An 11,526-nucleotide genomic window follows, 5' to 3' on the forward strand; every position below is an offset into this window, starting at 1 on the left:
GAGAGAGAGAGAGAGAGAGGGCCAGCATTGACCGAGGGAGAGAGAGAGAGAGAGTGGGCCAGCATTGACTGAGGGAGAGAGAGAGAGGGAGAGAGAGTGGGCCAGCATTGACCGAGAGAGAGAGAGAGAGAGAGTGGGCCAGCATTGACCAAGAGAGAGAGAAAGGACCAGCATTGACCAAGAGAGAGAGAGCGGGTCAGCATTGACCGAGAGAGAGAGCGGGCCAGCATTGACCGAGAAAGAGAGAGAGAGAGAGCGGACCAGCATTGACCGAGAGAGAGAGAGAGAGAGAGAGAGAGAGCGGGCCAGCATTGACCGAGAAAGAGAGAGATTGAGGGCCAGCATTGACCGAGAGAGAGAGAGAGAGAGAGAGAGTGGGCCAGCATTGACCGAGAGAGAGAGAGTGGGCCAGCATTGAGAGAGAGAGAGAGAGAGAGAGAGAGTGGGCCAGCATTGACCGAGAGAGAGAGAGAGGGCCAGCATTGACCCAGAGAGAGAGAGAGAGAGTGGGCCAACATTGACCCAGAGTGAGAGAGAGTGGGCCAGCATTGACCCAGAATGTGAGAGAGTGGGCCTTCAGTGTCCAGAGAGAGAGGGAGAGTGAGCCAGAGAGAGAGAACAGGCCAGTATGAGAGAGCTGGGATCAACTGTGAGATTAGGCCAGCATTAGGGGTTTTGCATTGGTCCAGAGAGAGAGAGAGAGAGAGAGGGCCAGCATTGAGAGAGAGAGAGGGCCAGCATTGAGCCAGAGTGAGTGTACAACATTAATTCAGAAATAGAGAGTGTGTGGGTCTGCATTGGCCCAGGGAGAGCCAATATAGAACCAGAGCAAGAGAGAGAGAGTATATTGACCCAGAGAGAGACAGCAGATTAATCATCGAGAGCAAGGAACAACAGTGACTCTGAGTGAGAATGGGACAGCAGTGCAAACTGAGTCCCAGAGCAGTGAGAGCGGATAGCATGAGCAATGGCTCAGAGGAAAGAGTGTCTGAGTAGGCACACCAAATGGAAGGAAGCCAGAGATATATTCTAAAGATAACGGAGATGGCAGACCAGTCAGAGCAAGGTAGGGCATTTTCAATGAAGTTATGTAGAGGACATTTTAGGAAGCTATTGGTGATATAAAATAATTTTATTTTTTAAATGCACTGAGAGTAGGCATCACACATTCATTGGCTGCAAGTCAGCACCAGCACTGCCAATTAATTCTGAATACATTGTGAAAAGCTTTTTTTGTTTTGGTCTCCCAGGGTTCTTCAGAATGGCCTTGAGGTAGAACGATTGCGCCTCAGGAACTTCTACCATTATTTTCATTCCAAGCGAGGGATGTGGGATTCTCAGGCCAAGAAAACAACAAAAGGACCGAACGAGGGTTGAAACTTTCTCTATGCACTTTAAAAAACCATAAACCAGCAGACGCATGCTCCCCAGGCAATCCAGCCGATTACCGAGCTACGTGGGGGAGGATCTCTTTTGAAGAAGCGTTTTTCACATTTTAACCACAAAGACACTTTTCTCTCTCAATCCAATTTATATTTTCTCTCATTGGCATTTCCAAAATGTCTTGTTTTTTAGCTGCTGATCAGTGCACGACTGCAAAAGAACTTGACGGAAGCCAGGAAGAAGAGGCAAAGATCTTGAGTCTGAATATTAGAATCATTCCCGACTGAGACATTCTGGTCATAGTAATCACGTACCCCCTTAGACATCTCGGCATCCCTCTTCGCCACGAGACCTTAGAGCTCGTAGGCATCTGCTTGGCCCACTATGTGACCCATCTAATTGCTGCTGTTCTTTCTCATCGTTTACAATCGTCATAAGCTTTGTATGTTCTGTATCTATCAGTAATATTCTTTTTCCCTCCCCCCCCAAGATTTTATTTTGCCATACAGTATATTGGATTAAGATTCTACATAGCTGGGGATCTCTGAGCATATGGTGTCCCTCTCCAGCCCAAGAAAACCAACACTGGCCTTTGAGCCATAAGCTCACCAAACAAACCACAACACACACACGTGTTTCTACTTCTTGGACCAAACTTGCTGGAAATGTTCACTCAAGGAACAGTGACACAAACTGTCCCGGGCTTTCTGGAACTGCTTCAAATGCACTGCCCCTTGATTTATGTGGACGCTATCCTTTAAAGGCAGTAAAGCTGACCACTTCAGGTCTGACCTAATGAAGTCTTATTCTGAGGGACGGCCTGGTCTGGAGAGAGATCACCATTTTAGTTATTCCAAAAGTGCAGTCTCGAAACGGCACTGAAACATCAGCCCCAACAAGGACACAGATACATGCCGCTGAAAGCATGTCTTGGGAATCACTTCCATTGAGCTGTTATCTGCTGTGACATGTAAAGAAAGACTAAACTCAAAGGACGACTGATGCCATGGACTTGTTTCAAAAGCTGGATCAGTTCTGCAAGATGACTTTGAAGACGTGCACTGCAGTTTCCTCCGTGACACGTCACCTCACGTGACAATGATCAAGCTTATGGAAAGCAACTTTGTCTTATATTTTTTCTTACTTTGAAAGTCAGCCCTTGAGTGGGGGATGGGGAGGTTGAGTTTTTCAGAAATAATTTATGAAATTGAATTTTAATTCCTAATATTTAAAACCGAACCATTGCGACTAAATCAGTAATGTTACACTAGTTGTGTAGAGAATTGGTGAAACCTTTTAGAATGTTCTTAGAATGATGTGCTCTAAATTTATAAAATGGAAATTGAATTTTAACCCATAATGCTAGGTAGGAATGTTGCTGTTTGATATTATCAGAAGGCTTTATTGTTTACAAAAATACTCCAGGAAAGTGAATTAGCTTTTTTATGAAGTATTCTAGATGAAGAATCTTTTTAAAAATGTTATTTATTCAGGCGACAGCCCTCCGATTGAATTGATAAAATGTTTGAAACGCTCTCCGCTGTCACAGGAGAATAATCAGTGATAAACCACGACCAGATTACATAATGACTATGCTGAATCTGAAAACTTCCTTTCATTTTAGTCTTTATGTTTAAAAATGGCTGACAGGTAGTCTAAGATATATTATTGGGCTTCCCCACTGGCTTAGTTGATGCGCACCAACCAGGCCAAGATGGCCCTTGGTGCTGATTATATTTGGGTGTTGGTAGAGCACTAAAATTGGCTTCGGTTGGGTGGTCTGTGTATGTGGAACTAGTTTTGAATAAAATTGACAAGAAAACATTCCTTTTACAAAATTACTGTTTCTGTCTTCATTCCAAATCGGGGCATCATTTCATCAAGACATGGTCTAATTTCCTGTGCATCTCTCGGGCACTTATCAAAAATAGCATTATCTCCAAGACTAGGCTTAAAAATCATTGTCAATGGTTTTTCCATTGGATGAAATCTGGTTGTTGGCCGTGATCCAAAGGGTTCCTCTGACCTACTGCCAGTGTCCGATAAGTCCAGTGTTACCAAACAAACCTGTGAGGGAGGGCATTCCCCAAGATCTTCAGAGTGCATTATGCTGAGCTTCTGTCGGACCCAAGAGGCAGGATTCATCTGCCAGGGGGCTCGAAAAGCTGCTGGAACATGCTGTACAGATTGAAGGTTCTAGAGGGGATCTCAAAGTATTAATTGGAAGTCACAGGGCGCACGTTTCCCAGATGCTGATTAATATTAGTACCCAAGGTCCTAGTGGATGCTAACTTCAGCCTGAGCAACAGTCCTTCAGCGTGTTGATATTGTGGTGTAGGCAACGGTTTTTGTTTCATGGTTCAGGATCCCTAGGAATGCAACAGGCTTCCTTCGGCCTATGTGTAATATTAAGTGGTGAGGTGAAATTGTTGCAAAAAAGAGAGGACTCTGGTCTACTCTGGCAGGTCATTGAGTATCCTGGACAGGGCGTCAGCTTCATGGTGGGCCTGCCTCATTGCAAAAGCCCATCACATTAGGACGCAGTTTAAACAGTTACTGATGAACAGGCCTGGTACATTCAACACTGATATGTAGGTCCTTCCACCATGCTTAAAGCAGAAGTCTAGGTATGGCAGAGGAGGAAACTCTGAGACTTGGAGCAACAGTGATCAGGTATGAGAGCGTGTGCACATATAGCCAGGACTTGACATTTAACATCATTGGATCAAGGAGAGGCAAGAAGCTGCTGCTGAAAGTCTGCCCCTCCAACTGGTGGAACCACCATTTGATAAGGTCCATGCTGTGATTAGCAGTGAGTCGTACAGTCAGCACGGCACTCGTGAGGAGCTCCTGTTACTTGTTGGCCATCCGCTGGGGGCTCAAATCCACACTTTGTCCGTAATGTAATGACCAATTGGTGACTATCCTCCTTGGGGGAAGGGAAGTGGTATCTCCTTGGGGTTAAGGGGGCTCTGTTTTGACATGTCTGCGAATGTAAATTCAGAACCGAGTCAACCCTCTGTACCATACTCGGTACTCTGATACCTGGGCACGCAGGCCTGCAGTACTCCAGGACACTGTTGGTGATTGACCAGCCAGTCTAGCCAACTCATGAAAGCTGGAGAAGTACACCTGTCACTGGGAGCTGGGATTTCTTTCCACTTGGCTCCAGTTAACCCTGCAAACTGATATCCTTAGAGATAGAGTGGCACTGCCTAGACAAGCAGCAGGAATCTTGCCAGAGGCCTGTGCTGGTAAATGCTGCTTTAGCTGGTTAAATAGCAGTAGTGCTCCTGCATGTAGCCGCGGGTCCCTCGGTCTTGGCTCTGCCTACCTGTACCGAAGCCCCCCAGACTGAGGTAAGTGGTGTGTGTCACTACAGGAGAGAGTGAGGACTCCATACCAAACACCTCGGTTTTAATCCTACTCACCTGGTGGAATCAAGGTATGTAGGCTGTTACCCACTTCGAACTCGACCCTCACCAGACTCAGGAAGTTATGCAAATTGGACCCGATTATGTCAGTAGGAACCCTGATGGCATTTTAACTGGGCTCTGAGCAAGGAAGCTGCCGTGACATTCCCACTGGGGTGAAGCAGGTTGGCATGTGCTAGGAAGGATAAAGAGAAGCCTCCAGGTAAGTCAAATATATTCCTTTGTGGGGCCAGGAGTAGCAGGAGTGGATCCCTGAGGTGGCGATGAGTGTGACTGTTGTAACCCCATAAGAAAATCTGTCCCCTCCCCTGTGATGGGTTTCTGTTGTTTAGAATTAATAAATCTGCTGCACTTTCATGACACCCTCTTTAGGGATGGGCTCAGCTTCCTTATGTATCCTGAAGACACCCAGCCCAACCTCTCTGCACCACACTTGATTCCGCAGTCACCACTGTGCTTGTCTGACATCAAGTTGTGGATCAGTCAGAACTTTCTTCAATTTAACATCGCTGAGGCCAAAGGTCAAAGCCATCCTGTTCAACTTCCACCCCAAAAAAACTAGACCACAATTCTACCCACTACTTCTCCTCCATCTCCTCATTCAGGCTGCCTCGGTGCTCTGTTTGATCCTGAGCTGAGCTCAAACTCCATGTCCTTTCCATCACCAAGACTACCTCCATATCACTGCCCACTTCTGCCCTTATCTCCCCCACTACTGCTGAAACCCTCATCCACATCGTTGTCACTTCCAGGGCTTCCCTAGCATAAGCTCCAACTCATCCAAACCAAGTTGCCCGCAACCGACCTTGCACTTAGTCCTGTTCATCTATTAATCCGGAAATTATTGACATTCAACTTCTCCATGTCCCCAACATGTTACATTCAAAAACCTCGTCCACCAATCTCTGAATGGCCTAGCTCCTTCCTACCTCTGCAGCCTCTTCCAGACCGATATCACTTCCATTCTTCCAACTCTAGCGTTCTTTGTATCCACCCTATCGCTCCATTCCACTGTCAGATTTTGAACCCAAGTCCTATGGTGAAATGCCAGTGTCTCCAATAATTATCCAATGTTTTGAGATTTTATGTTGACTGAGAATTTTTATAATACCATGGAGAATTCACTATTTTAATTGTCACTATGGACGAGTGACATTAGTTACTCACCATTCTCCTTGGGGAAGGTAAGATACATCTCCTTGGGGTTGAGGGCCTCTGAGATGACCTGTCTGTGAATGTCAACTCAGAAGCAAGTCAACCCTCTGTGTCAAACTCAATACTCCGATACTTGGGCACAGCTGGCTTATTTTAAGCCATTCATTCTCAGGATATGGACATTGCTGGCAAGGCCAGAATTTGTTACCCATCCCTAGTTGCCCTGAGAAGGTGGCAGTGGGATTTATTCTTGAACTGTTGATAGCAGTTTGATACAACTGAGTGGCTCGTTAGGCCACTGCCAAGGGCAGTTAAGAGTCAACCACCTTGGTGTGGGATTGGAGTCACATATAGCCAGACTGGGTATGAACAGCATGTTTCCTTCCCTAAAGGACATTAATTAACCTGTTGGGTTTTCACGACCATTTCTTCTTGGTCACTTATACCATTTTTCATTTTGAAACTGAATTCAAATTCTCAAAACGCCAACGATGGGATTTGAACGCCGTTCTCTGGATTACTGGTCCAGTAACATAATCATTACACTACCGTAACTATATTCCTGTTTTATATAAGTTTTTATATACGATCTTTGCATTCTTTACCATTCTCTGGTGAAGCTTCAGATCTTTTTTTTAAAGCTGCATATACCTGAACTGGCCAGTTTGTGGCACCAGGAACTCTCCTGAGTTCACAACGGAGACATTTGTGCAACTGAAATTACCCCGGATGGCCACATTTCTGTTTCAATACCAGAAAAATCCATGGTCGGTTAAGGAAATGATGGCAGGGACATGGCCAGATGCATGTGCTGTCCACGTGCCTCACACGTCACTCAAGTCAATTCTCATTCATGGCAATAAATTTGAACAAAACTATCTGACTCAGTGGCTGGAATTTTACTGGCGCTGAGAGGAGGGGATCGGAGGCGGGTCAGATGTGAAATTTGAAATGATTGACAGCGGGGCAAGTACCTCGCTGTCAACCGGCCTCCATGCAAGTCTCCCAGGTGTCGGGTCTGTCAGCGCTGAACAGACCTGACACCAAGTGGCGGGGGAAGCAATTTAGATTATTAAGAGCTTGTTAAAAGGCACTTAAACACCATTTTGAGCTGTACTTACCATTTTCCCAGCTTTTTCACAAGGTTCACGGCGCTCAGAGATCACGTCAGGTAAATAGGTCGGGTGTTCAATCAGTATCCATTCTTCTGAATAGTTGACTGCTACAAATGTGGTATAAAAGTTCCCATTTCACAGCTGTTCACTTTTCAATCTCAGAAGCTGGAGCCTTCAAGATTTGGAAGACACATTTGAGCTATATGCAGGTTGGAAGTGTTTGGAGTAAACTCTCATCCACTGTCAGCTCCTTGGAACAACCACCCTCACCATTGGCAGATCGCTTCTGTCATCTCAACCTCACCTGCAATCAATTCCATCAACATCGGTGCCCTTGAAAAAAATCTCACCTTGGCCCTCAGAATCCCACCATGATCAGCCCCAACACTAGTACCACCAGCCATGCCAGCAGCACCAACAACACCACCAACCTCCGCAATCCACTGGTGCTGCACAAGACACAAGGCATCAGCACCTGACCACATTGCTGCCCGGACACCAGTCAGGCTAAGTGAGTGAGCAAGAACATGGCAAATGGAATATAATGTGGAGAAATGTAAAGTTATCCACTTTGTTAGGAAAAATAGAAAACCAGAATATTTTTTAAATGGTGTGAGATTGGGAAATGTTGGTGTTCAGAGGGATCTGGGTGTCCTTGTACATGAATCACTGAAAGTTAACATGCAGGTACAGCAAGCAATTAAAAAAGAAAATGGTATGTTGGCCTTTATTACAAGAGAATTTGAATATACGAGTAAAGACGTCACTGCAATTATATAGGGCCCTGGTGTGAACACCTGGTGTACTGTGTACAGTTTTGTTCTCCTTACCCATTGAGGGAGCGCAACGAAGGTTCACCAGACTGATTCCTGGGATGGGGGGATTGTCCTATGAGAGAGATTGAATAGACTACCCCTATATTCTCTAGAGTTTAGAAGAATGTGAGGTGATATCATTGAAACATACACCATTCTTGCAGAGCTTGACAGCGTAGATGCAGGGAGGATGTTTCCCTGGCTGGGGAGTCTAGAACCAGGGGTCACAGTCTCAGAATAAGGGGTCGGCCATTTAGGACTGAGATGAGGAGAAACTTCTTCACTGAGGGTGATGAATCTTTGGAATTTTCTACCTGAGAGGGCTGTGGAGGTTAAGTCTTTGAGTATATTCAAGACAGAGATCAATAGATTTTTGGATATTAAGGAATCAAGGGATAAGGGGATAGTGCAGGAAAGTGGAGATGAGTTCGAAGATCAGCCATGGTCTCATTGAATGGCAGAGCAGACTTGAGGGGCCGAATGGCCTACTCCTGCTCCTAATCTTATGTTGATGCTGTACACCATGGCTGCCACATAGTGCACCAGATTGGCACAACCCCCCACCAACACCCTGCAATGCCCAAGCCATTCCTTTCACACTCATCACCATAGCGGGGGGTTACCCTTATGTCTCACCATTCACTGCAACTCACTAAGCCACTTCCAAAAATGCACAAAAAATCTGTCCAAGAACACAAAGTATTGAAAGTAAAGATTTCAATGTTTAACAACACATATACAGATACCTGACATGATTATTGGCGAAAACATCCAAGTGGTTACCCTTGTGCATTGTTAGTTGGTATGATTGAACTAGGATGAGGGTGATTGTGAGGGGTGACTAGTGAGATGGGGAAGTGATAATGCAGATAGAGAGAGAGGGATGGGTGGAGGTGCAAGGTACGTTGGTGTGAGTAAGGATGTGCAGGAGTAGCGTCAGGGAGGCAGAGTGATGGGGATGCAATAAGTGGCACAGTAGGATGAGGTTGAGTGTGGCTTTACAGTAACGTTTCATGATCTACTGAGATAATTGAAAGGTTTGCACCACTGCAACTACGTCCTCCTGATGATATCCCCACTTGTGCCCTCTTGTGCAATGTGCAACCAGGCTGCATTAGTCTCCTGGAGAGGTCTCTTCCGCTCATTGGAAGGAAAGGGAACCTCCCTGCATGTTATGACGCCCTCCATAAGCATATGGAGGAGTCGTGGGAGGGTCTGGGTGCAGCCCTGCACCATTCTGAGGTGCTTGCCAGTGTTTGCAGCATGTCAATGCTGTAGAACACTGACAGAACAACTGTCAAAATGAATGTGGCCATGTAAGGAAATTGGCTGATAATGCATCAAGTGATGTCATCAGACCCGCTTCCTTTTAATTGGCTGGGAACCTCGCTGGATGGGCTCAACAAGCCCAATCATCGTCAAATCACTTGTACAGAGCGGGATGGAGCCGGCAGCAAGTTGGGAACATGCTGCGGACGTCTTCTGCCTCGCTCGTGCCTTGGTAAGTGAAATTGTAGCCAGAGATTCTAAAACATTTTGGACTTGGCCCCATTAAAAAAAAAAGCCTCTCCTGCCTCTCTAGTATAGGATACTGAAAGTGGTAAGTCTGTTTTTAAACAAAATTCTTCATTTCCATTTATTTCTTTTTCTGCTCCTTTGCTTCTCTCTCTCCGCCTTTGCTTATTTTTCATACCTTTTGCTGCTGCCTCTCTCTCTCTCTGCTTCAGTTTCTCTTTCTCCTCCTCAGTTCAGATGTTTTTCTCCCATGCTCTCCTCCTTTGCTTGTTGCTCTTGCCCTCCGTTCCTTTGCTTCTGTTTCTCTCCTTCACAACAACTTGCACTTACACAGACCTTTAACGTAGTAAAACATCCCAAAGTGCTTCACAGGAGCAACATCAGAAAACATTTGACACCGGGCCACATAGGAGACATTAGGACAGGTCAAAGAAGTAGGTTTTACAGAAGGAGTGTCTTAAAGGAGGAGAGATAGGCAGAGGGGAGGAGAGGGTCAGGAAGGGAATTCCAAAGCTTGGAGCCTGGGCACCTGAAGGCACGGCCGCCAAATGCTGGATGAAACTTGAGGATGTGCAAGATGCCAGGATTGGAAGAACGCAGAGTTCTTGAAGGGTTGTAGGGCTGGAGGAGATTACAGGGAATAGGGAGAGGCAAGGCCATGGAGCGATTGGAACACTAGGATGACATTTTTAAACTTGAGGCATTGCCAGACCGGGAACCAATGTAGGACAACAAGGACAGGGATGGTAGGTAAACAGAGCTTGGTGTGAATTAGGTTGTGGGCAGCAGAGTTTTGGATGAGCTCAAGTTTACAGAGTGAACTGAAGCTGCAGATTATGGAAGGTGGGAGGCCAGCCAGGAGAGCATTGGAATCATCAAATTTTTTACAATTCATTCCTGGGATGTTGGCATCGCAGGCAAGGCCTAATTGCCCTTGAGAAGGTGGTGGTGAGCCGCCTTCTTGAACCGCTGCAGTCCATGTGGTGAAGATACTTCCACAGTGCTGTTAGAGAGGGAGTTCCAGGATTTTTGAGCCAGCAACGATGAAGGAACAGCGATATATTTCTAAGTCAGGATTGTGTGTAACTTGGAGGGGAACTTGCAGGTTCCCATGTGCCTGCTGCCCTTATCTTTCTATGTGATAGAGGTCGCTGTCGAAGAGGCCTTGGTGAGTTGCTGCAGTGCATCTTGTGGATGGTACACACTGCGACCACGGTGTACCACTGGTGGAGTGAGTGAATGTTTAAAGTGGTGGATGGAGTGCTAATCAAGCGAGCTGCTTCGTCCTGGATGGTGTCGAGCTTCTTGAGTGTTCAAGCTGCACTCATCCAGACAAGTGGAGAGTATTCTATCGTACTCCTGACTTGTGCCTTGGAGATGGTGTAGAGGCTTTGGGGAGTCAGGAGGTGAGACACTTACCGCAGAATATCCAGCCTCTGACCTGCTCTTGTAGCCACAGTAGTTATGTGGCTGGTCCAGTTAAGTTTCTGGTCTATGGTGACCCCCAGGATGCTGATGGTGGGGGATTCGGCAATGGTAATGCTGTTGAATGTCATGGGGTGGTGGTTAGACTCTTGCTTGTTGGAGACAGTCATTGCCTGGCACTTGTGTGGTAATGTTACTTGCCACTTATCAGCCCAAGTTTGAATGTTGTCCAGGTCTTGCTACATGAGGGCAGGGACTGCATAATTAACTGGGGAGTTGTGAATGGAACTCGAGGTAACAAAGACATGGATGAGGGTTTCAGCAGCAGATGAGCTAAGGCAGGGCATCTGTTTGTCTCCTTTTGTCTCCTGTTTTTCTCTCCTTTGCTGTTGTTTCTCTTTCTCTCTTCCTTTATGTATATGACTTTCTACTTCTATTCCTCTCTCCTGCTTCACTTCAGTTTTCTGTTGTTTCTCTCCTTCAGCTTCTCTCCCATTGCTTCTGTTTCTCTCCCCATACGCTCACTCACTCTCTCTCTATCTCACTGGTGCTGTCATGGTGGTGACACTCATGGAATCATGCCCTGTGGTATGAAGCAGCACATAATAATTGCTTTAGAAATCCAACCAAACACTTTGAGCATTTGCAGCAATAAAATGCAGATTGCCTCCAGTGAAATATCAT

General features: G+C 46.1%; 1 protein-coding gene across 1 annotated transcript in view; it reads left to right on the top strand.

Moving 5' to 3' along the window:
* The window catches only part of LOC139279435 (N-acetyl-beta-glucosaminyl-glycoprotein 4-beta-N-acetylgalactosaminyltransferase 1-like), a 980,786-nt gene extending 979,336 nt beyond the window's left edge, over window positions 1-1,450 (top strand). The window contains exon 20 of the mRNA XM_070898559.1: window positions 1,251-1,450. Coding sequence (XP_070754660.1) covers window positions 1,251-1,377 — 127 coding nt within the window. The 3' untranslated portion in view covers window positions 1,378-1,450. The remainder of the gene's footprint in view (window positions 1-1,250) is intronic.
* The last annotated feature ends 10,076 nt before the right edge of the window (window positions 1,451-11,526 follow it).

The sequence above is a fragment of the Pristiophorus japonicus genome, chromosome 14 (assembly GCF_044704955.1).
Source record: "Pristiophorus japonicus isolate sPriJap1 chromosome 14, sPriJap1.hap1, whole genome shotgun sequence".
In the NCBI taxonomy this organism is placed as follows: domain Eukaryota; kingdom Metazoa; phylum Chordata; class Chondrichthyes; family Pristiophoridae; genus Pristiophorus; species Pristiophorus japonicus.